This window comes from Garra rufa, chromosome 7 (genome assembly GCF_049309525.1).
Source record: "Garra rufa chromosome 7, GarRuf1.0, whole genome shotgun sequence".
In the NCBI taxonomy this organism is placed as follows: Eukaryota; Metazoa; Chordata; class Actinopteri; order Cypriniformes; family Cyprinidae; genus Garra; species Garra rufa.
Genome location: NC_133367.1, coordinates 29,276,877 through 29,303,119, shown reverse-complemented (window position 1 = coordinate 29,303,119; position 26,243 = coordinate 29,276,877). Strand labels below are relative to the sequence as shown.

Genomic DNA, 26,243 nt, shown 5'->3' with positions numbered 1-26,243 from the left:
TATCAGTACAAAGTACTTCCATTTGGCCTGTCCCTCTCTCCCCGTGTCTTCACGAAAGTCGCGGAGGCAGCCCTGACCCCTCTTTGGCAGTCGGGCCTTTGCATCCTCAACTATCTCGACGACTGGCTTCTCATAGCTCACTCGCGAGAACTGTTGTGTGAACAGAGGAACCTGGTGCTTCGGCACCTCAGCCATCTGGGTCTTCAGGTCAACCGAGAAAAGAGCAAACTCTCCCCAGTGCAGAGGATCTCCTTTCTCGGTGTGGTGCTGAACTCGGTCAACATGACAGCCCGTCTCACAAACGAGCGCGCGCAGTCAGTGCTGAAATGTCTGGACTTATTCAGACACAAGACAGTGGTTCCTCTCAAAACATTTCACAGGCTCCTGGGGCATATGGCAGCTGCAGCCGTGGTCACGCCGCTGGGCTTGCTTCATATGAGACCGCTTCAGCGCTGGTTACACGACCGAGTCCCGAGACGGGCATGGCACCATGGCACACTCCGGATTGGCGTTTCCCTGCAGTGTCACTGCCTGTTCAGCCCGTGGTCAGACCCTGTCTTCCTACGGGCCGGAGTGCCCCTGGGACAGGTGTCTAGGCATACCGTGGTCTACACGGATGCCTCCACCACGGGTTGGGGTGCTGTGTGCAATGGGCAAGCAGCATCGGGCTCCTGGACAGGACCTCGACTGCAGTGGCACATCAATTGCCTCGAGTTGTTGGCTGTGCTTCTAGCCCTTCGTCGCTTCCGATCGACGTTGTGGCAGAACCACGTGCTTGTTCGTACCGACAGCACTGCGACTGTGGCGTATATCAATCGCCAGGGCGGCCTCCGCTCTCCTCGCATGTCACAACTCGCCCGCCGTCTGCTTCTTTGGAGTCAAAGTGGCTGAAATCGCTACGTGCCATTCACATACCAGGGGAACTCAACCATGCAGCATACATATGTTACATTTTACATATGTTACATTTTATGGGACTGTGGTTTTGTGAAATGTCTGTTGAGTGGCATTATAACTCTAATGCTCTGTGACGTTTTAAAATATCGTACCATCTGCACTACACCTAAACCTACCCGATAATATGAATAAAAGCTAATGTGACGTAAAAACACAATCACAAGCATGCCGTTTTACCTTGTTTTTCAATCTATAATCTTTCAGCTCAAATTTTTTCATTCGTACCCAAGGATTCCACATTCTCAAGAAGTCCAATTCTGTGCTAGCTTCCTATATATCTGTGAGAACTTTTTTGCAAGACGCAAAATACATACCACTATGTCCGTTTCGTAACATATTCAATGTGAAATGCCCACTGCGTGGCACTAAAAGAGTGTTTTTTTCCCCGGAACAGATGAACGTACATATGGTCCGTTTTATGTGACGTTGGTTTTGTACGTGTCACTGCAGTTCTGACCTGAAATGTCCATTGAGTGACGCTATAACTCTAATGCTCTGTGACATTTTAAAATTTTAAAATAATGTACCATTTGCACTACACCTAAACCTACCCGATAGTGTGGATAAAAGCAAATGTGACGTAAAAACACAATCACAAGCATGCCATTTTAACTCATTTTTCAATCTATAATCTTTCAGCTCTTTCATCGTGAGTCATGTTTTTCACGGGATTCGTACCCAGGGATTCCACATCCTAAGTCCAATTCCATGCCGGCTTTCCATGTACTTGTGAGAACTTTTTTTCAAGACGCGAAATACTTACCACCATGTATGTTTCGTAACATATTCAATGTGTAATGTCCACTGAGTGGCGCTAAAAGAGTGTTTTTTTCCCTGGAACAGATGAACGTACATATGGTCCGTTTTATGTGAAGTTGGTTTTGTAGGTGTCACTGCAGTTCTGACTTGAATTGTCCGTTGAGAGGCGCTATAACTCTAATGCTCCGTGACGTTTTAAAATAACGTACCATCTGCACTACACCTAAACCTACCCACTAGTATGGATAAAAGCGAATGTGACATAAAAAATGCAATCACAAGCATGCCATTTTAACTTGTTTTTCAATCTCTAATCTTTCAGCTCTTTCATCATGAGTCATGTTTTTCACGGGATTCGTACCCAAATTGAAGTCCAATTCTTTTACGACAAACAAAGACTGACAAGGCTACTTATGCAGTATTGTAATTGAATTTTGACTGAAACAAAAGTGAATCTGCATGAATCTGTCTTGTTATGCTTATTTTTCTTGATCACTTAGTTAAAGGACATATTAATTTAAAAATATATAGATACAATCTAAAGTATTGATACCCCTGTTAAATAAAAACAGCAAATGCTGGTTAGGTATGTTTTGAAGCATGGCTGCTGGTTTAAGCTGGTCCTTAGCTGGTCATGTGCTGATTCTAAGCTGGTCCTAAGCAACTAGCTCCTGCTCAGGACCAGCACATGACCAGCTTAAACCAACTTAAACCAGCTTAAACCAGCAGCCATGCTTCAAAACATATAACCAGCATGTGTTGGTGTTTTCAACAGGGACAATATAGTGCAAAAAAGTTGATAAATGCGTACGCATTATGCTGATACATGATCAGTTTTTGTAACTGCACAACAGTTTTAAGTTCAGTGCTTTGTTCTCTGAGCTAAACTTGAACGTGTTGGGAAAGAGTGGGAGGTGTGAATGACGGGACTGCTCGCGAAGTTGCAAAGTGCTCAGGCGAGAACATGGAGAATGGGGGCACGGAAGCAGATTTAGCGCCAAGACCTTCGCACTTAACAGGCACCTCACAGTTCAGGGCTTGCACACAATTATAAGGGGGGGCAGGAACAGTGGTGCGATGGCTTGGCTTTTACTATTAAAAAAAAAAAAAACACTGCAAATGGGGGCTGTCAGGAGCGGAGGGAGGGAGCGGCACCTTCAATTCAGCTTGCTTAATTACTGCTATGCCTCTCTACCTCCCCATGAAGCTCTTCGCCATTCCTCAGACCCGCAGGCCTCATGGGCCTCTGTCTGTGTGATTGCTTATTAGCACGGGGGTTAGATGTCATTTCTGTCCTGGAAGAAAGAGGCACATTTTTGCTGGCGGTAGCTACATTTGACTTTCGTGATTGAGGAGAAATGACTTCACAAGACATCTAGAAGTCTGAGGCCACTAGTAAAAATGCTCCTCAGTTGGTATTGTGAAAAACTCTAATTAATTATAATGTTGTAAGTAAATGTTGTTGTTGTTGTTTTTTCCACAATTAAAAAAATCAGCATAACACAATAAAAAAAAAAAAAATAGAAATAGTGCAGAATATTTCATCTTCATTGTACATAACATAATCTAGGATTAAATTGGAAAAAAATATGATTTTCAGAAGATGCACAGTTTTGTTGCATTTGACATTTGACTTAACTATAATATTTTAGACAAATATTATATATATTGTTTTTGCATTTTTAGATATAGCAGAACACATTAAGAAATATTTTAAAATACAATTGATTCATGCATAAATAGTGCAGAATATTTCATCTTCACTGTACATAAACTTTTTTTATCTCTAAAATTTGAAAATTGTATTTATTTCCAGGATTAAATGGGGAAAAATGTCAGATTTCCAGAAGAGTAAGGCACGGTTTTGTTAGCAGTAGCTACATTTAATTTAATGCATTGTAAAATTTTAGATAAATATTATATAGCCTTTTTTATATAGCATAATGCATTGAGAAATTTCATTAAAAATACAAATATTGCAAAATATTTCATCTTTATTGTACATAACCTGTTTTTAAATGTCCAACATGTACAATCTGTATTTATAACTAGGTTTAAATATGGACAAAAATCCCAGATTTTCAGTGTGATGTCAGGTTTTTGTACCTCACTCTATTTATATTCTCATTCAGTGAAGCGTTTTATCAGAACCTATTAGAAAAAGGATTATATTAGCTACAATTTTGAAGTAAAATCCATTCCCTACTAACCGTGCAGCTTCCTTTGTTAATTTTTAAATCGCATTTGATCAAACAATAGAGATTGTTATCAAACAACGCGGTAGATCATTTCCACACTCCGTCCTCCGGGTGCTGCGTCAGCTGTTTCAATGCGTGATCTTTTTATGTCGAGTTTCAAATAATTTCATCATGCAGCCCAAAATTGCGCGCCTGGTATGCAACAGCAGGGTAGTAATTTGTACGTGTTTGGATTCCAATTATGAATTTGTTGGTGCCTATGGGCTGCAATCGCACTGTGCATTAAAGTGAGAGGTTTCGAATTAAAATGTTTCCCTCGCTATCTGTTTTATTGTCACTTTCTCTCTCTTGTGGACACACTCACACTATTCTTTTGCTGATATTAGTGGGGCAACTCATTTACTCTGGATATTTTGCATTGTGAATGTATCCAATTTGGTTCATGAGAAATTGCAAGATCAGATGTTCGGCACAGATTGAAAAGAGCCTGTCTTGGCGAGAGGATTTGAGACTCAACAAAGCTTTGATGTATTTGAAAGCACTGCAGGGTTAGTGAGACTGATACATTAATATATATAATAGAACACAAGTGACTTGCTTGTTTGTCTGTCTCAGCAAGTCATTTAGTGAGGACAATGTTTTGGCCAAGTCTCATTTAACTGTTCATGACCCAAGTCCCCCATATAGTGGATTTTGATTAGTTATTAGAATTTAGTTATTAATATTTGCTGTTCTTTATGTTGGCATCTGTTGACCTTAGCCAGAGTAAATGGCTCATTTAGTTGGGCGCAAATGAAAACAAGGCTACAAGGGACTGAACTCCAAGATTGTAGCGACAAAACACCTAAAAAACTTTATGAAAAATACATTTGACCTACCAAGCAAGTATATCATATTGAACAGCCCGCATTCTCCACCACCATTTGTGTGCAGCAAGTTACTCTGACTAAATTCTGTAGTCAGTAACAAAAGTTCACTGTGTGGCTACTATAAAAGTTTAATAAGGCAATAATATTATGGATTGTTTGTTTGAGCTCGACAAGTAGTGTGAGTTTGGGTGGGACTATCTAGTTTTTTGACCAATAGCAGATGAATGGAGTATGAGTGTGAAATTTTTATCATCAGTGATAATATCATAAATGTTTTAACGATGTGCGAACTTTGTATTCGAATATAGCTAGAATGCCTCTATAATTTAATTTATGAAAGCAAAACATACCCCTGTATTTATAAGATATGATATAATTAGGCAATCACAGAAGTAGGATTGCCATTTACCCAAATATCCAGTGCTATCTCATGACCTATTTGTATGTATTTTACGAGGTGGCTAATTCATACAAATTCGTACGACCTCATTTGAAAGATTTTGTATGATTTGTCCAGACCCTAGTGACAGATAGGTTTAGGGCCGGGGTTATGAGCACGAATTCATACGAATTGGGGAACTCGCAAATTTTTCAAAAATCATACGAATTCGTATGACCTTACTCGTATCAATTCATACAAATTAGCCACCTTGTAAAATGTGACCCTGGACCACAAAACCAGTCATAAGGTAAAATTTTACAAAACTGAGATTTATACATCATATGAAAGCTCAATAAATAAGCTTTCTATTGATGCATAGTTTGTTAGGATAGAACAATATTTGACCGAGATACATCTATTTGAAAATCAGGAATCTGAGGGTGCAAAAAAATCAAAATACTGAGAAAATCACCTTTAAAGTTCTCCGAATTAGGTTCTTAACAATGCATTTTACAAATCAAAAATTACATTCTGATATATTTACAGTAGGAATTTTACAAAATATCTTCATGGAACATGATCTTTACTTAATTTCCTAATGATTTTTGGCATAAAAGAAAAATCAAAAATTTTGACCCATGCAATGTATTTTTGGCTATTGGTACAAATATACCCCAGCGACTTAAGACTGGTTTTGTGGTCCAGGGTCACAAATATGTATGAAGTGCAATGAGTTCAGACTGAAATATCGGTGTGTGAGCACAATTGCAAACTTATTGATTTTATACAACAGTTTAACAAACAATAAATTCATATTAAGCGAGGTACATTTTAAACACTTGCCATGTTTTTTTCTGTTTTGTCAAACAAAAATAATTCCTTGATTAAATTTGAGCACCTAATGATAAAAAAAATCCTTGATTGCATGTTGATTAACCAGCAAAATACCGGAAGTGGCGCATACTGACACGAATCCTTGAAAAGCATTATTAGACTGTTTTCTAAGCTGCAAAGCATAGTGCTATTGGTAATTCACAAAGGCTGTTATTCAATTAAATAAATACACGTGCTGCGGGTTTAATATGTGCTTTATTTATATGCGTGTAGGTAACGTGCATCTCAGAGTGGCTCTATTTACAGTAACTGGCGTTTTCACTGCGTTTCAAAAACGATCTCTATCTACACTACACAACCATAAATGCATGTCACATGACCATTCAGGCTGCATACGTCATCTTCTCTTGTTTAATAGAAGTAACTGTAATAAAATCGACTGTTATTCCTTGGGGTGTAAAAATATTGGAATTTCTTTTTTTTTTTCACTTTGCAATTTCAAAATCTCCATTTTGGTCTGTTTACACTGGTCTACATTTACTCTAGTGCTTTTTCATTTTAAAACGCACAGCTTTTTCTACAGTTATTTTTTTTTTTTTTTGTAATCAAGGTAACTTTCAGAAACTGACACTGTTCCTCAGTGGTGGAACTGACCAACTTTCTTCCATATAGCAGAAACTATCACAATCTTCTGAAAACTGAAGACATGCAGCACTTCTAGAAGCAAATTAATAAAAAAGGCCAAGAAGTAACTTTCAGGAAAAGTTGTAAAAGCTTGTCTTTTACACTACTCTGCCATTTTTGACCCTCAAAAATAGAGACTTTTTTTAAAAATTGCTGCAGACCCCGTTTTAGTTTAAAAACTCTGGGGTCGTGTTTCAGTGTAAACGTCATGCTCAGTAGTTGAGTTTCATTTCAGAAGCCCATTTAAGAAAAGTACCTGTTAAATTGGCAAGTAGAAAAAAATACAGTATTTTTACACCCCAAGGAATAACAGTCAATTATATTAGTTACTTCTCTTAAATAAGTCCTTCTCTTAAGTCCTTGCTGACGTATGCAGCCTGAATAGTCATGTGACATGGGTTTTTCATTTTAAAATGAAAACGATCCTCGTCTACACTGGCGTTTTCACTATGTTTCAGAAACTATCACAACTTGGTGCCTCAGAGTTTCCTGAAAGTTACTTTTTGGCTTTATTTATCACTTGCTTCTAGAAATGCCGTTAAGGAACCTCCAGAAACGATCACTTTCACTGTTCCCCAGTGGTGGAACTGACCAACCTTTTTCCAAATTTCAGAAACTATCAGTCTTCTGAAAACTGAAGACATACGGCATTTCTAGAAGCAAGTGATAAATAAAGCCAAGAAGTAACTTTCAGGAAACTCTAAGGCACCGGTTGTGATAGTTTCTGAAACACAGTGAAAACGCCAGTGTAGACAAGGATCGTTTTCATTTTAAAATGCCGTTATAAAACAAAAACGCACTAGTGTAAACGTAGCCTGAAATGCAACACCAAAGTTTTCAAACCAAAATAGAGTCTGCAGCATTTTCAAAGGTTTCCTTTTTCAAGGGTCAAAAATGCTGGAGCAGTGTAAATGACAGGCACAACCGTAGCAAAAGTTATGCATTTTAAAACAAAAACACACTAGCGTAAATGTAGCCTGAGTTGCTTATAACATTCATCTGGAAACTATGTGCACCATTCTATCAGGTTTATATGGGAAAATCATTTATAAACCTATGCCAGTACAGGAGAATACATCATTATCTTTCTAAATATGCTAACTGTTCATTGTGACTTTAAAATAAGTTTAAACCTTCAATATGTGTTTGCATATTTTGATGTCCAAATGTTTTTGTTCAAGAAATGACAGTGGCTGTAGCATTTCCATCATAAAGAAGTGTCCAAATATTAAAGATCAATTTAACAAGGAAAATATTAAACAAGGATTACATCGCACTGTAAAGTGTAAAAACAATCATCAGGTTGTTGGCGCCCTCTGCAGTCATTTGTTATAATGCATAATGTAGCATACATTGTTTATAATACATTATGTATTTTAACAGTTTTGTTCAATAAAACCATATGATTACTTTTGATGCTTTATTTAAACAAATTATATTTGCCTCATTGTTATTATATATGTATTTTGCCATTTTCAAATATATTGTTTGCTTGGGTCTATTTGTATTATCACAAAAAAAAATTATTAGAATCATCTGATTACTCGATTACCAAAATAATCACTGGTGACAGCCCTACTGTGGTGTTTCATTAATTCCTGAATAAATCCATTTTTGAACAAATAATTGGAGCCAATGATTAAGTGATCCATTCATAAAGACATTTGCTTAATTTCTAGCTGTTTTGAATGAATCATTTGAAATAATTATTCAAGTACTCACACTCATTAAGGGGTTTTACTGGTGGTTTTGGTGTGATATTTATTTATCTATTTATATATCTGGCCTAAACCAGCCAAGGTACCAGGACAAAACAACAAGCAAAACATTATTTTTTGAGTAAATTTCGAGATACCATTTTTTTCCAAACCGCACAAATCTCGCGCTCCTCTAGAATGTAGAGTGTTTGGGAACTTGTTTGAGACAGTCAATTCGAGCAATTCTGTTTGGTGACATATTAGTTTAAAGATACACTTCATCTTTAAGGAGTAAACACACAGTGTTTATTCTGGTGCAGTTGAACATGGGCGAAGAAAGAGAAGGCGACAAGGCAGAGAAAGCGAGACGAATGACTGCTTTGTAGTTACTTTCACATCTACAAAACTGTGATCCTCACATCGCAGTTTGATTGTTGCCAGCGAGTCTGTTATATCGGGCAAATCCGAGACTTGCTTTACTGTAAATGCGTCTACCGGTTTGCACTGGTAATGTCACAAAAACTAATGGGCTCAGAGATCTTCTTCTTGCAAAGTCTGCTCTCTGATAACCTGCGGCAGAAGGATTATATAATCGGTTGTGTATATGTGCATGTTTTTATGAATTCGCATCTCTGTCTGGAGACCCAAGAGACTCAAAGTTTCTCTTCCTAGTTCTCCGCCACTGTTCGCCTCTCTGTCAGGGTGTCAAGGGTAGTCAGGGCTTATTCCAGCCGGCCGAGAGACAGGGACGGCTGGCTGATCTATGGACTTGCTCAAACACACACACACCAGCACACGTACGCAGAAACACACACAGTGTAAAGCGGACTGGACAGGCTCCCCCATGTTAGAAAATAGACTGTCTGTATTTAGCTTGTCTGCAGGGACTCCTCACGGCACCTCTGGCCCTGTCATTGTAAGGGACGCGGAGGCTTTGTGCTGGCTCGTTTTTCCTGTGCTGGCGAGCGTTGATACTCGATAGGAACACAATGCTGTGGGTGGACTTGAATTTTGAATTAAATGAGGACCAGTGCATCTGGTCTTCCTTTGGGTCTGTGATTCTGCTGTGATGCTTGCATACAGGACCATCTTGGCTCTGCAGCCTCTTACCTACACTCTTAAAAATAAAGGTTGCTTTAAAAGGTTCTTCACAGCCATGCCATAGAAGAACCATGTTTTAGTTCCACAAAGAACCATTCAGTCAACGGTTTTTAAAGAACCATGCATTTCTTACCTTTTTAGAATCTGAAGAACCTTCTTTCACCACAAAGAACCTTTTCTTTTAGAAACAGAAAGGTGAATTTAAAGATTCTTCATGGAACCATTTAGACAAAAAAGGTAATTTCATGGCATTGTGAGGCACCTTTATTTTCTAAGAGTGTAAAGTCGCTTTCCCAGATTTATTTTCAGGTGTGGTAAGTGAATCAATCAAGGAACCTCACTTTCACTGTTCCTCAGTGGTGGAATTGACCAACCTTCTTCCAAATTTCAGAAACCATCACAGTCTTCTGAAAACTGAAGACATACAGCATTTCTAGAAGCAAGTGAATAAATAAAGCCAAGAAGTAACTTTCAGGAAACTCTGAGGTACCAAGATCAACATATTTGGCAGCACGGATGCAAATATGCCATAAGCACTTTTTAAGGGCTTTTTTTGCAGAAGCCTTCAGAACTTTAGAAACCTTAAGAACTTAATATCAGTTGATATCGATAATTATCATGATACATTTCAAATCTTTATTTCTTTTAAATTTAAAGGCAGATTTTTGCTCCTAAGTGAAAGTTAGAAACCAGACCATTAACTGTGGTTTTAAACTACTCTTTATGGTCCAAACATGACTATGTTTTTGAATTCTTTACACTTTTCCAATCATTTTTCCTTAACAAAATGATACTTCCATTAATTCATATTTACATTAAAAATATAATATATACATTTCTGCCACAATACCATGGTGCAGTTACGCCGTGTCCTGCCACAACAGCTAAAGTCTGTCTACACTGCACGTTGTTATTTTTCTCATTATTTCCCTATAGCGGATAATGAATCTGAAGTCTCACCCATAGACTTACTTCCACATTGAAGGAAAAGTTGGATAGAACTAATGCCAAAAAGTAACTTTCAGGAAACTCTGAGGTTCAGAGAGCACAGATGTTATTGCTTGATTAATGTTTAGTTTTTTGGACACTTTTTTTTTTGTCCGAAACCCTTCACTTTCACTGTTCCTCAATGGTGGAACCAAACAACCTTTTCCCAATTAGCTGAAAAATCTTTAAAATCTTCTGAAAGCAGAAGTTGTAGACCACTTCAAGAAACCAAGTCAGCGCCAAAACCTCTCACCTACATCACAGAGACATCTGTTTAAAATCTGCATTTACATCTGCAAGACATGTTTTTTTAAAGTGATTGCTAAACTGCAACATCCCAAAAGCGCGTTTCCAAACATGGTGATTTTTGCTCTTTGACTCGTTGGATGGAAACAGTGCTTATTCGCAAATGTTTTAGCCAATATTTTACGCTTAGATTCCCAACTTTGGATGGAAACCTGGCAAATGCTTTGTTCTACCTAAATTATGCTTGAAAAAGCTCATTTGAAAGTCACTTGGCTCATCTGCAGTACATCTGTAGGATGTTTCCGATCAGATGTCAAATAAACATTTAGAAAATGTATTTAGAATGTAAGTAAAACTGAGAAAAATCAGATGGTTGTACACAGTAGATGCTTTCCAGATGAAGTGATCCTTAACAGACATCTTGCAGACATACATGTGCTATCTGGGTGTATATTTTGCACCATCTAAAATTTGGTAAGTCTGCTGGAAAAAGCCATCTTAAACCAGACTAAGCTGGTTATCTGATCTGTTGGCTAGTTTTGATTTTGAATTGGTTTTGGGCAATTTTTAGCAAACAAGTCATAACCAGCTTAGGTAGGTTTAAGCAGCATTTGTATTTCCCATTTGAAAGTCACTTTGCATGAAAGTGTGTGGTGTAAATGAATAAATGAATAAATGTAAATGCTTTTGTCCTGATTGTCTGACCACTGTTAGTTGCTCCAGGAAGCTGTTTGGTTACTTGAAATGACTTTGGCCACCCGTCGATATCAGGCAGTATTGAGTTGGAGACCACTGTCTATCCAAGTCATTGAAAGTCTCCTTTCCTCTTTGTCACACAGGCTGCGCGTTCCTCACCTACTGCGCCCGCGAGTCGGCCATCAAAGCCCAGAACGCCCTCCACGAACAGAAGACACTGCCGGGGGTAAGTCCGCTGCCAGCCTTTCGCCTCACCTCTTTAAGAGGGCCACCGTGCCAGTCAAAGCTAAAGTCGTATGTTTTAGACAGAGAGCTAAAGCCTTTGGAGCAGAAATCAGTCGATAACCCTGCCTTTTAAGATCAGGCTTTGAGCCGTTTCATGGTACTTCTCCCCGGGGACATTTGCAAGCATTGATCCAATGCTTTCAGCGCGGGGCTTGGGGATGCAGTGATAGCAAATGTCAATTCATTTGTTCTCTCAATTTTTCCAAACTGCTCCATTTACGCAAAAAGCCAGTGAGTCATTGTTGCCCAGTTGCACAAAAGTATTCCAGACGCACAAAAATAAACATAGCGGGGTGCAGCAAGAGCGTTTTCATTGAGGGTTGTGTGCTTCCGATGATGGCTGGCAATTGCAACAACATTCAAAGCTCAAAACACACAAGGAGGTCCGACAGTAGTCTTCACGGCCGTACACAGCCATGGTGAATGGTATAACAATGACATATTGTTACTGTGCTGCCAGACAGACATCTCCTGAAGTAACCTGCAGGCAACTTGGATGCACAGAGAGCAACACAGATGCACCAGAAGTGTTGCTTTTGTGCCTTTTTTTTTACCTTAAATAATAAAATTAGTTTATAGCATTTTTTGTTTTTGTTTTGTTTAGCTATTTGGTTTGTTTTTCTTTGCTGTGTTGGACATCTAAATATTGATATGTATAATAAATATATTTTTATATATATAAATATATTGATTTTTTTGTTTAATTTTTTTGTTTTTGCTTTGCTTTGCTGTCTTTTGTTTTGGACATAAATAATAACATTATTTGTTTATAGCGTTTTTGTTTAGAATTTTGTTTTTGTTTAGTTTTTCGGTTTTGCTTTGCTTTGCTTTCCTGTGTTTTGTTTTGGACCTCTAAATAATGACATTATTTGTTTATAGCATTTTTTGTTTAGATATTTGTTTAGTTTTGTTTTGAACTTAATGACATTATTTGTTTATCATTTTTGCTTTTGTTTTGAACCTCTAAATAATAACATTATTCGTTTATAGCGTTTTTGTTTTGTTTAGATTTTTGTTTTGTTTTTGCTTAATTTGCTGTGTTTTTTATTTTGTTTTGAACCTCTAAATAACGACATTATTTGTTTATAGCATTTTTTGTTTTTCGCTTGGATTTTTAAAAATGCATTATTATATTTTACTGCTTTTTTACTTTTACATTACATTTTATATGATTACTTGTTTGTTTTGTTTATTAATTTGTCATCACAGATGCAAATATGGCACCAGAAGTATTGCTTTTGTGCCTTTTTTTGGACCTTTAAATAATAACATTTGTTTATAGTATTTTTAGTTTTTTTCTTTGCTGTGTTTTGGACATCTAAATAATGATAATATTTGTTTATAGCATTATTATTATTATTATTATTATTTTTTTTTTTTGCTTTGCTTTGCTGTCTTTTGTTTTTGTTTTGGACCTAAATAATGACATTATTTGTTTGTAGCGATTTTGTTTTGTTTAGCTTTTTGTTTTGTTTTGTTTTTTGGTTTTGCTTTGTTGTGTTTTGTTTTGGACCTCTACATAATGACATTACTTGTTTATGGCATTTTTTTTGCTTTGCTGTGTTTTTTATTTTGTTTTGGACCTCTAAATAATGACATTATTTGTTTATAGCATTTTTTGTTTTTGTTTTGTTTAGTTTTTCGCTTAGATTTTTTAAAATATTCTATGCTTTGCTTTACTTTATAAATTATTAGATTTTACTTTTTATATTTTATATGATTACTTGTTTGTTTTGTTTATTATTTTATCATCACAGATGGAAATATGGCACCAGGAATATTTCTTTTATGCCTTTTTATTTCTCTTATGTCTCTGAGCTGGTGCCAGGAATTTTTTTGTTTGACTATGTTGTTGTTGTTTTTTTTTTTTTTTTTTTTTTTGTTTAGCTTTGTTTTTTTTACTTCGCTTTGCTTTTTGTTTTGCTTTATTCTATGCTTTGCTTTATTTGATAAATTATTATATATTATATACTGTTTTTAGTTTAGTTTTTTCTTTGCTGTGTTTTGGACCTCTAAATAATGATATTATTTGTTTTTTAGCATTTTTTGTTTTGTTTTTGTTTTGGACCTCTAAATAATGACACATAGCATTTTTTAGCTTAGATTTTTTTTATATTCTATGCTTTGCTTTATTTGATAAATTATTATATTTTACTGCTTTTTTATTTTTACATTACATTTTATATGATTACTTGTTTGTTTGGTTTATTCATTTGTCATCACAGATGGAAATATAGCACCAGGAATATTGCTTTTATGCCTTTTTTTTTTACCTCCAAATAATGATAGTGTCTTTGAGCTGGTGCCAGGAAATTTGTTGGTTGACCATGTCATTTTTTTATTATTTGTTTGCCTATTAATTTGGCATCACAGATGAAAAAAAAAATGCTCCAACATTGCAATTAACAACATTGATTTTGTGCCTTTGAGTAATGATATTATTTGCTAATAGTATTTTTTGTTTTTTACTGTGTGTTTTTATTAAAGCAAAATTGTTATTATTTATTGATTGATTTATTTTTTACCTCAAAATAATGACAATGTCTTTGAACGGGTGCCAGGAAATTTGTTGAATATTATTATTATTTGTTGATTATATGTTTGTTAGTTTATTCGTTTGTTTTTACTTTATACTCTTCTACAACTTCAGATTACTGTTTGTGGTTAATTGTACCAAAATCATTAATAGTGAAATTGCTTTTTTATTTCTTTTTAATTACCATTTCTTTTTATTAATTATATAATCAGAAATTTAAGTCAAATGTTGGATAATTTGCAGAATTTTGGAATTTCGTAGTATTTTATGTTTCCTCTTGTTTCTAATTTTGCATGATGGTTCGATTTTATTCATCCATTGGTATTACAGAGGCTCACGAAATCTGAAGTATGAAATATAATATACACGTTCAGAGATGTCTAAGGTTGCTGACCATTGAAACCTTAACGTAAGAAGCTTCAGAAGTAAAAAGTTTCAAATGAAAAGCCAATGACAAGTGGTATCCAACATTCGATTTAGTGCCACTATGTCAAACCCACACCCACACATACTTCTAGCCCCAGGAGAACATTTGAGCCTGAAAGGAGAAAAAAAAAAAGATGAAGGAGGGGGCAATCAGAATGTGACACATGTCATCCAGGCCTGTTGAGAATATATCACAACTTCCCCATCGCACTGCCGGGTGAGAGAAACACACGCACGCACATGTACACAGACTTGCTGCATGTGTGACATCATTGCATCAGCTTCACTTACCCGTGTTGTCATCCCCTGAGACAACTGCAAATAAGGTAGTAGGTGTTTGTTGAAGACTCTGAGAACTACAGGCGTGTTTTATGTGCATGTGTTTGCCTGCTAGGAATAGGACATGGTGGTTGACTAGTTCCTCTCTCATATTTTGTCGTATATGTATATTTTGGTTTTAATATTTCAGCGGTGGTGCTCTAATTAGCATGCTGACAGTGTGGCACACGTTAGGTTTTTCAGTTTTGCACTGTAAAATCCTCTCAGGAAAAGGTGCGTCTTCTAAATTTAACACGTTCAAAACAATGCATCTGTAGCCGTACACATTTAAACAGACATCTTTGGCTGTTGCATCATGTCTCGCACGTGTTTTGGGGGAGTTTTTAAATCAGCGTGTCACATTTTAAAAAAGCATCACAAAATCCTTCATTCGGTTGCGCTCTAGATATTTTCCAACACAAGAACATGTCTTAAATACCCCCAAAGAAATGTGTCCAATCTGGGTCAGGTGAACCTGAAAGTGGTCTAATTATTCAGGGCTTTTTCTTAAAGGGACAGTTCACCCCCAAATTTGATTTAGCATTGTTTTCTCACCCTCGTGTTATTTCAAAACTGAATGCATTTGAGGAAATCTGGCAACCAAACCGTTTAGGTTTCCATTGAGTTCCACTGTATTTTTGGTCTATACATTGGAAGCCAATGGGAACCGAAACTGCCTTTGGTCTTTAAAAGATCTTCTTTCATGTTTCACTGAAGAATAAATTTTGATGGTGAATAAATGATATCAGAAATTTCATTTTGGGTGAACTGTTCCTTTAAGAACATTATAGGTAAACCACAAATAGTCTATTTTAAAATTATGTGGTTCGTGAACACGCTCTTTTCTCCGCGTATATCTGCTAAAGTGGACTGCGGTGAGTCTTGGCCATATAGCCTATCCCTAAATCTTTCCCCAACTACCCCCACCTCGCTGCGTTGATGGTAAGTAGATATGCCAGTTGTTTGTTTGCTAAATCCTGCTTGATATGCAGATTGCCAGAGGCTACAGAGTAATTCATGTAAACTAGGGTTCTCTCAGAGAGGATCTATAAGTTATTTATGCTTGTGTTTTGTCCTTAACTCTTGACTGACCGTCCCTCTTAGCAAAAACCTTGAGCGGAGATGATCAGGCTTTTGCTCCAGTGTTATTTATATACTATTATAGTTTCCGTTAAAATTCAAAATTAGCTTTTATTTGTATATTTTTAATAATTTGATGTTCTTTTGTCACTTTTATTTGTTTTTGTTAGTTTTCTTGTTAGTGTTATTTTGGGCTGTGCAAGAAAAAAAGAGCAATGTTTACTTCACCTTTATATTTTAAAGAAATTATTTAAATAAATGTTTAAAAAAAATATAATTTCATAAGATAATTTGTAGATTTTGTTTTTCTAGAATCTCCATAGATTCTAGTTAGCAGCTGTGCATGAGAAACACTAACCCTAACCTTTATATTTTAAAAAATGATTGAAATAAATATTTAAGAAAAACAAATTTTTGCCGATAATTTGATAAAATTATTTGTAGATTATGTTTTTCTAGGATTTTTCCAGATTTTGTTTTATTCTTCATTACAGTCTTAAATGTGAAAAAATCACAGTAAAATATCGGTTTGATAACCGATATCGTACCGATATATTGTGAATCATGCTGTAACAAATTATTGTACAGGGCTAAATTGCACTCAGTTATGCATGAAAAAACCCTAAGCCTAACCTTTATATATATATATATATATATATATATATATATTATTTTTTTTATTTGATTTTTTTTTTATAAATATTTAAGAAAAAAATTTTTTGCAGATAATTTTATTAAATAATTTGTAGATTTTGTTTTTCTAGAATTTTTCCAAATATTCTTTTTATTCTTTATTACAGTCTTAAATGTGGAAAAATCACATTAAAATATCGGGCCAATAAACAATATCATACCGATATATTGTGAATCATATTGCAACAAATTATGATGAATTATGAGAAACCCTAACCCTCTCTAAGGATTATATTTTAAAAAAGTATTTTAATACATATTTAAGAAAATATTTTTTTGCAGATAATTTACTAAGATAATTTGTAGGATTTTTCCAGAATTTCTTCTTTACAATCTTAAATGTGGAAAATCACAGTAAAATATTGGTTTGATAACCAATATCGTATCGATATATTGTGCATCATATTGTAACAAGTTATCGTAGGGGGCTAAATTGCGCTTCGCTAGCAGTTGTGCATGAGAAACCCTAACCTTAACCTTTAAGTAAATATTTTATTTGCAGAAAATTTTAGATAATTTGTAGATGCTGTTTTCTAAGATTTTTCCAGATTTTCTTTTTTATTCTTCATTACAATCTTAAATGTGGAAAAATCACAGTAAAAAATCAGACAGATAACTGATATTATACCGATATATTGTCATATTGTAACAAATTATTATGAGGGGCTAAATAGTGCTCAGCTAGCAGCTGTGCATGAGAAACCCTAGCTCTAACCTTTATATTTTATGAAATTATTTTAATAAATAGTAAATAATTTTTACAGATAATTTGCTAAGGATAATTTGTAGGTTCTGTTTTTCTAGGATTTTTCCAGATTTTTAAAATTCTTCATTACAGTCTTAAATGTGAAAAAAAAATCACAGTATAATATCGGTTTGATAACTGTTATCGTACTGATATATTGTGCGTCATATTGTAACAAATTATCGTAGGGGGCTAAATTTTACTCAGCTAGCAGCTGTGCAGGAGAGACTCTTAACCCCAACCTTTATATTTAAAAAAAATTCACAGTAAAATATCGGGCTAATAACTGATATTATACCAATATATTGTGCTTCATATTTTAACAAATTATCATAGGGGGCTAAATTGTGCTCAGCTAGCAGTTGTGCATGAGAAACTCTAACCCTAACCTTTATATTTAAAAAGAAATTACAGTAAAATATCGGACTAATAACCAATATCATGCCGATATATTGTGCGCCATATTGTAACAGATTATTGTAGGGGGCTAAATTTTGCTCAGCTAGCCGTTGTGCAGGAGAAACTCTAACCCTAACCTGTATATTTAAAAAAAAAATCACAGTAAAATATCGGGCTGATAACCGATATCATACCAATAAATTGTGCTTCATATTTTATCAAGTTATTGTAGGGGGCTAAATTGCACTCAGCTAGCAGTTGTGCAGGAGAAACCCTAACTTTTATATTTTATAACATTATTAAAATAAATATTTAAGAAATTAATTTTTCACAGATAACTTGATCATTTATAGATTCTGTTTTTCTAGGATTTTTCCAGAGGATTATTCTTCGTTACAGTCTTAAATGTGGAAAAATCACAGTACAATATTGGGCCATTAACCGATATCTTACTGATATATTGTGTGTCATATTGTAACAAATTATCGTAGGGGGTTAAATAGCGCTCAGCTAGCAGCTGTACATGATAAAACCTAACTCTAACCTTTATATAAAAAATCACAATAAAATATCCGGCCAATAACCGATATCATACCGATATATTTTGCGTCATAGTATAACACGTTATCGTAGATGGCTAAATAGCGTTTAGCTAGCTTTTGTGCATAAGAAACAATAGCCAGTTGAGTAAACGGTCACGTTTTTCTGGATAGAACATCCCCAGAGCATATCTCACATGTAGCAACTGCCAAGATCGATCAAACAACGTAGATCCTCCCAGTGTAATTCCAGCTGGGATTTCACAGAGCCTTCAAGTTCAGCGTACTGCTAAGAATCGCTATGACAGGGGGCACATATGAGCCCCATTATAGTAGTCGGAGGACACCCTAAGGCAGAGGAGGAGCAGGAGGAGGAAGTTGGGTGAAGGCGAGGAAGGCGTTCTGACAGCTGTCCGCCTTGATAGCGCGCTTCCTCATCAGTGACCTCTGAGGAACATCAGCTCCGCAATGTGCGAGATGTGGTGATAACATCACCATGTATACATGGCAGCTTGTCAGGATCATCTAGGGCTAACGGCGCCGATCTGTGTATGTTTGTGCGTAGCGGGATGGGTGGTTGGTTTTGTTTGTGTGTATGTGTGGTCAGTGTCCAGATGGCCATTTTGAGTCATTTTGTAGTTGAGAACTTTAAACGACTGTATAAATAATCCAAAATGTGTGGAGAAATATTATAAAGCTTGAATGAATAAATATACAATTGATTTGGCAAGTGTGCGCTAGAAGTAGTACGATTACTTTTTATCGGTTTATTTTGTCTATGACTGCAACAAAATAAAACAAACTCGAAACTCTCCATGTAGCTACTATCCTATTACAATATAGGCAAAAATAGCAAAAATTTAATATAATAATAATAATAATAATAATAATAATAATAATAATAAATGGGGTTTTGCTTAGTCCTTGCTCTGAATAAAAATCAATTAATTTATTACTTGAATACTTATTATTAAAAATAAATAAAAAATACAATTACTAAAATTGAACTTTTAAATTTAATTTAATAATTTTTAACTTGAATTTATTATTATTATTATTATTATTATTATTATTATTATTATTATTATTATTATTATTATTGTTACTAGTGGTAGTAGTAGTAGTAAACATGTAGATAATGAATACATAAAATACTTTTGTTATGATATTGTTATTATTATTATTATTAATAAATACAATTATTATTTAGATGAAAGTATTTTATTTCGGTATTCTATTTTACAGTACAAATGTTTTTATTATTATTATTATTATTATTATTATTATTATTATTATTATTATTATTATTATTAATAATAATAATAATAATAATAATAATAATAATAATGTTGATGATTAATATACAAAAAATACTTATTGTTTTTATTATTAACAAAAATGATTATTAAATGTTTTTATTATTAATAGCAACAAGAAAACAACAACAATAATACAAATAATAATTTTTATTTATTCATAATAATAATAATAATAATAATAATAATAATATATTATATTAAATAATATATAATAATAGTTGGTGATAAATGCATAATAATTATGTTATTGTTATTATTATTATTAAAATAAAATATTATTAAATGTTTTATTTACAATGACAACAACAGCAATAATAATAATAATAATATTACAGAAATACTTTAAAATAAAATATAAAATATAATATAAATACAAATAAAATATTAAAATATTATTTTTATTACTAATAGCAACAACTATTAATATTATTAATAATATTAATAATACTAAAAATAATAACGTTGATGATAAATACCTTAAATAGCTAAGACATTGTTGTTATTATTATTAAAATAAAAATGATTAATAAATGTTTTTATTAATAATAGCAACAACATGAACAACAACAATAATAATGTTGATGATTACATAAAAGTACTTATGATATTGTTATTATTAAAATAAAAATATTATTCAGTTTTTATATTATTAACAGCAACATTGACAACAATAATAATATTAATAATAATGTTGATGATGATTACATAAAATACCTATGACATTATTATTATTATTATTAAAATAAAAATATTATTGTTTCATTAATATTAACAACAACAACAATGCCTATGAAATGGTTGTAATTATTATTAAAATAAAAATGATTAATAAATGTTTTTAATATTAATAGCAACAACAACAATAATAACAATGTTAAAAATTACTTAGAAGTACTTATGATATTGTTATTATTATTAAAATAAAAATATATTTTTTTTATAATTGATAGCAACAATGACAACAACACCAATGATAATAATAATGATATTAAAGATGAATACATAAAAATACTTGTATATTATTAAAATGAAAATGATTATTAAATGTTTTATTATTAATAGCAACAAAAACAAAACAACAACAATACTGATAATAATTTAAACACACTATTAAACGTACACTTACTTTTAACTTTTTAACTATGCAAGGATGTATGATTCTAAGAAGAACCAAACGTACCATTACAAATCAAAATTCGATTTCATGGAAATTTTTATTGAGGTCACTCAGCATATGAATGCAAAATGGTAACAAGAACCTTGGAACTGCAACATAAACTCATCTCAGCAGTATTTTAAGTGTATTTATATAAAGCGTGCGCCTCGGTTTCCAAGCAGCTGGTGAAAAAGATGATTCATAACTGCAAATTGAATTTGTTGCATTATAGCAGCTAACCATTTTTAGAATCTATCTAAATTGCTTTTAATCCAGCGATTTAAGGCGCAAACAAGGTTACAGTGAAGATTCGAAATGTATTAAAAAAATCTACATGGACACATATGTGAAGATATTTATGGCACGGCTGCAAAAGCACGAAGCTATACGTTTATTTTTAATTAGATGCAGTATGCCAGCATATACATCCGTCTAGACTGGAAAAGGAAACAATGTTTTGACACGCACGCAACACCTCTGTCAACCCTGCTGTGCATTTTAAAATCTAGTTTGGCTGGGCATACGTACAATATATAACTACATAAAAGGTATATTTTTCCTACTGCATCTGTGAAAAATCGGGCACGCTCACAGATGTGTCTATGCAGGAAGACCGGCCACGATTGGAGAAAATGAGAGCGGTTTCAGCGTGTATGAGCTCATGCTGTCCGCGGGGCTCCACACCCCTGCTGGAATTGCAAATTCACCTGCTCCTCCGGAGTCGGCTCTGCCCCGCTGTAAATCCGGTGTAATTTAAGGTGTGTGTTTTACGCCTAGATCCGTTGCTTGTTCTCACATCCGTCAGTGGAAGACGTGTGAACTGGCCAATTTTCGTTTTTGCCAGAAAAAAAGCACCAGTTCCTATCCTAGAAAAGCTTTATTTCCTACTCTCTTTTTTGGGAATCTATGGTTCCATGATGAACATTTGTCATCCATGTAACAAAAGGTTCTTTTCATATAGTATTTTTCAAACATGGCTATTTTAAAGGAACAGTTCAGCCAAAAATTTAAATTTGTCAAAAGTTTATGCACCCTTCAGGCCATCCAAGATGTAGATGTGTTTGTTTCTTCTTTAGAACAGATTTGAAGACATTTAGCAGTTTCATCACCAAGGGATCCTCTGCAGTGAATGAGTGCCGTCAGAATGAGAGTCCAAACTGCTGATAAAAACATCACAATAATCCACAACACGAATTCAGTCCATCAGTTAACGTCAGTGAAGTTAAAAGCTGTGTGTTTGTAAGAAACAAGTCCGTCATTAAGATGTTTTTAACTTCAAAGCATTTTGTCCAGTAAAAAGTAATCTTATCTGAATTAGGAGAGAAATACGCACTGAAAAAGCCGTTTGAAACAGTTCTTGTTTTGGATATGTTGGTGGATTTTGTTGTGAGAGATGAAACATTATTATAAATTATTAACTCGAATTTTGGCCAATGGTTTAAAGTTAAAATGCGTTAATGATGGATTTTTTTCTTACAAACACGCAGCTTTTCACTTCGCAAGATGTTAATTGATGGACTGGAGTCATCTGGATTACTTGTGGATTATTGTGATGTTTTTATCAGCTGTTTGGACTTTTATTCTTGTGGCACCCATTCACTGCAGAGGGTCCATTGTTGATGAAACTGTTAAATTTCTGTCATAATGACATTACATTTGGAACTAAGAGAAAAGGTTATGATATTGTGACTTTGAGATTGTCGAAATTGACATTTAAACAAAACATTGACAAAAAAAATCAAAATTGATATTAAAACATAATTGACAAATATGAGATAAAGAGACATTTGTGAGATACAAAGTCAAAATTATCAGATAAAAACAAAACATTGACCAAATTGACAATAAAAAAAAATGTAAATTGACATCCGAAGTGAAAAATTGACATTAAAACATAATTGACAAATATGAGATAAAGAGACATTTATGAGATACAAAGTCAAAATTATCAGATAAAAACAAAACATTGACAAATTCACAAAAAATTGACATTAAACAGTTATGACAAATATGACATAATAATGTCATTATATATATATAAAGATATAAAGTCATAATTATGAGATAAAAACAAAACTGACAAAATTGACAAAAAGTTAAAATTGACATACGAAGTGAAAAAACAACATTAAAACATTGCCAAATATGACATAAAGAGAAATTTGTGAGATACAAGTCATGATTATCAGATAAAAACAAAACGTTGACAAATAAAAAAAAAAAATCAAAATTGACATCCGAAGTGAAAAATTTACATTAAAACATAATTATGACAAATATGACATAATAATGATATTTATGAGATATTTTATATTAATTATGAGATAAAAACAAAACTGACAAAATTGATAAAAAGTCAAAATTGACATACGAAGTGAAAAATGACATTAAAACATTGACAAATATGACATAAAGAGACATTTATGAGATACAAGTCATAATTATGAGATAAAAACAAAACTGAAAAAAGTAAAAATTGACATAAGAAGTAAAACAACTTAACATTAAACCATAATTGACAAATAAAGAGACGTTTATGAGATACAAAGTCATAATTATCAGATAAAGACAAAATATTGACAAATTCACTAAACAATTATAAATCAAAATTGACATCCATAGTGAAAAATTGACATTAAAACATAATTATAATAATAATGACAAATTTGAGATAAAGACATTTATGAGATACAAAATCATAATTATGAGATAAAAACAAAACTGACAAAAAGTGAAAATTGACATGCAAAATGAAAAGCTGACATTAAAACATTGACAAATATGACATAAAGAGACATTTATGAGAAGTCATAATTATGAGATAAAAACAAAACTAACAAAATTGACAAAAGGCAAGTGAAAAATTGACATTCAAAATATTATGACTTACGACAAACACGCAGCTTTTGTGGATTACTTGTGTATTATTATGATGTTTTTATCAGCTGTTTGGACTCCCAAACTGACGGCACCCATTCACTGCAGAGGATCCATTGGTGATGAAACTGCTAAATTTCTTCAGTTCTGTTCTGATGAAGAAACAAACACATCTACTCATCTATCTTAGATGGCCTATTTTTTGGGTGAACTATTCCTTTAAGACCTGTTTACTGCAAGTTCCTTTAGGGAACCGTAAAAGTTTTCTTTCTATGGTAACGTTGAGAAAATCCCTGTTTGGAAGCGTGTACCCTGGTGCAGTCTTGTTATAATGACAGAACGGCAACTAATGTGATTGCCAACTCTTGTAAACTAACAAGGCACCATTTTTAGCTTTTTGATGGACATGAAATATGTAAGGAACGCAGGAGGTGTTACCCAGAGTGTGAACACTGTGTGTGCTGACAAAGCTGTATATTTTTCTCAGAATAAACACTGTGATGAGATGCTGACGGCCGCTCCTATCAAATCAAATTAATGGAGCGTGATTGGCATGACTATTATAAATACAGTGGGGCCCGAAATCTAATTTAAATCGGAAAGTTTTAGGAAGTTTGCAGCGAGGGAAAAGTTATTACGTACAACGAAGAAGAAATATTTCAGATTCTGCACTATTTCTAGGTCACTTATCAGCGCTGCTGTCATTAAAGCAGAATCAATCTATCTATCTATCTATCTATCTATCTATCTATCTATCTATCTATCTATCTATCTATCTATCTATCTATCTATCTATCTATCTACCTACCTACCTACCTAACTACCTCACTGTAAAAAGTTTTCACAAGATTCAACTTAAAAACTGAAGTTCAGCAGCTGCCTTAAGTTTTTAAGTTAAATCAGCTTAAAACTACAAGTCATTTTAACTTATTACAATCTAAATGAGTTGATTTAACTTGTGAGTTTAAATGACTTAAGTTGATTTAACTTAACATTTTAAGGCAGCTCCTAAACTTAAGTTTTTAAGTTGAAACTGGTAAAACGTTTTTACAGTGTATCTACCTAGTAAAAAGGCATATTTTACAATTATTTTTATTTTATAATTGTATTTTTTATAGTAATACTTTATAAGTAGTAAGAGCAGTTTTTATATACATTTACTATAGTATTTATTGTGGAAGCTCACTTCTGCAACACAAAAGAAAAAAAAATAATGCTTTATCTCATAATTTTGACTATCAATTATGATTGCCAAAGTTGAAATTGTCAAATTATGACTCATAATTTTGATTTTGTATCTCACAAATGTCTCTTTATATCATATTTCATAATAATGTTTAATGTCAATTTTTATTATATATATATATATATATATATATACAATTTAATAATTGTGTTGTTATAGTTTAATAAATAGTTGTAACACTAAAATATACTATTGACTAAAAAGTTACTAAATACCTCATTATTTACATATTTGTTCAATAATATTTTATTGTAATAGAGTTTATCATTTTTATATTTGTCTTTTACTGTTTTTTTTGTATTATATTTATAATAACATTTCATTTCATGCTTTTGGACACCATTGTATGTTTACTGTAAAGGAACATTCATTTATTATTTACTTTTTCTATTAAACTAACATTTATTTGTATTTTGTGATTTACTTTTTTTTAGGTGAATTAATGGTTTTACAATAAATACTGATTAAAAGTTTGATACAAATGTGACCCTGGACCAAAAAAACTGTCATAAGGGTAAAAAAGGGAAAATTTGAGATATATCTGATATATATCTATATATCTATATATCTATAAAGCTGAATAAATAAGCTTTCCTTTGATGTATGGTTTGTTAGGAAAGGATAATATTCGGCGAGATATAACTATTTGAATATTTGGAATCTGAGGGTGCGGAAAAATCTAAATATTGAAACAATCGCCTTTAAAGTTGTTCAAATGAAGTTTCTTAGCAATGCATATTACTAATCAAACATTACGTTTTGATATATTTATTTTAGGAACTTTACAAAATGTCTTCATGGAACGTGATCTTTACTTAATGTTCTAATGATTTTTGGCATAAAAGATAAATTGATCATTTTGATCCGTACAATGTATTTTTGGCTATTGCTACAAAATACCTGTGCTACTCAAGACCAGCAAATCAGACTAATTCTGAGTAAACAAAAAGTCACAAGCAATGTGTTCAGCATATAAACACAGCCGCTATTGTCAAATATTATGTAACCAGACTAAAAATGGCTTTAAAGTAGCATGCACAAACAATAGCAGAGCAAATCGCCTTTATTGTTTAGCCGTTGATTTTCGTCTACAAGGCAAACAGTGATTCTCCATCTCTGATAATCTCTAATATGATTTTCAGCCTTTGTTTGCCTTTGGATCTTGGAAAATGTGTAAATTTGAGCATATTTCCTGCTGTCTGCCTGTCTCTCTC

The 26,243-nt window shown here is 33.4% G+C and overlaps 1 protein-coding gene across 1 annotated transcript in view; it reads left to right on the top strand.

Annotated features, from left to right (window-relative positions):
- The window catches only part of celf5a (cugbp, Elav-like family member 5a), a 327,723-nt gene that overhangs the window by 16,106 nt on the left and 285,374 nt on the right, over positions 1 to 26,243 (top strand). Inside the window, exon 2 of the mRNA XM_073844616.1 lies at positions 11,554 to 11,636. Within this exon, the coding sequence (XP_073700717.1) occupies positions 11,554 to 11,636 (83 nt within the window). The remainder of the gene's footprint in view (positions 1 to 11,553; positions 11,637 to 26,243) is intronic.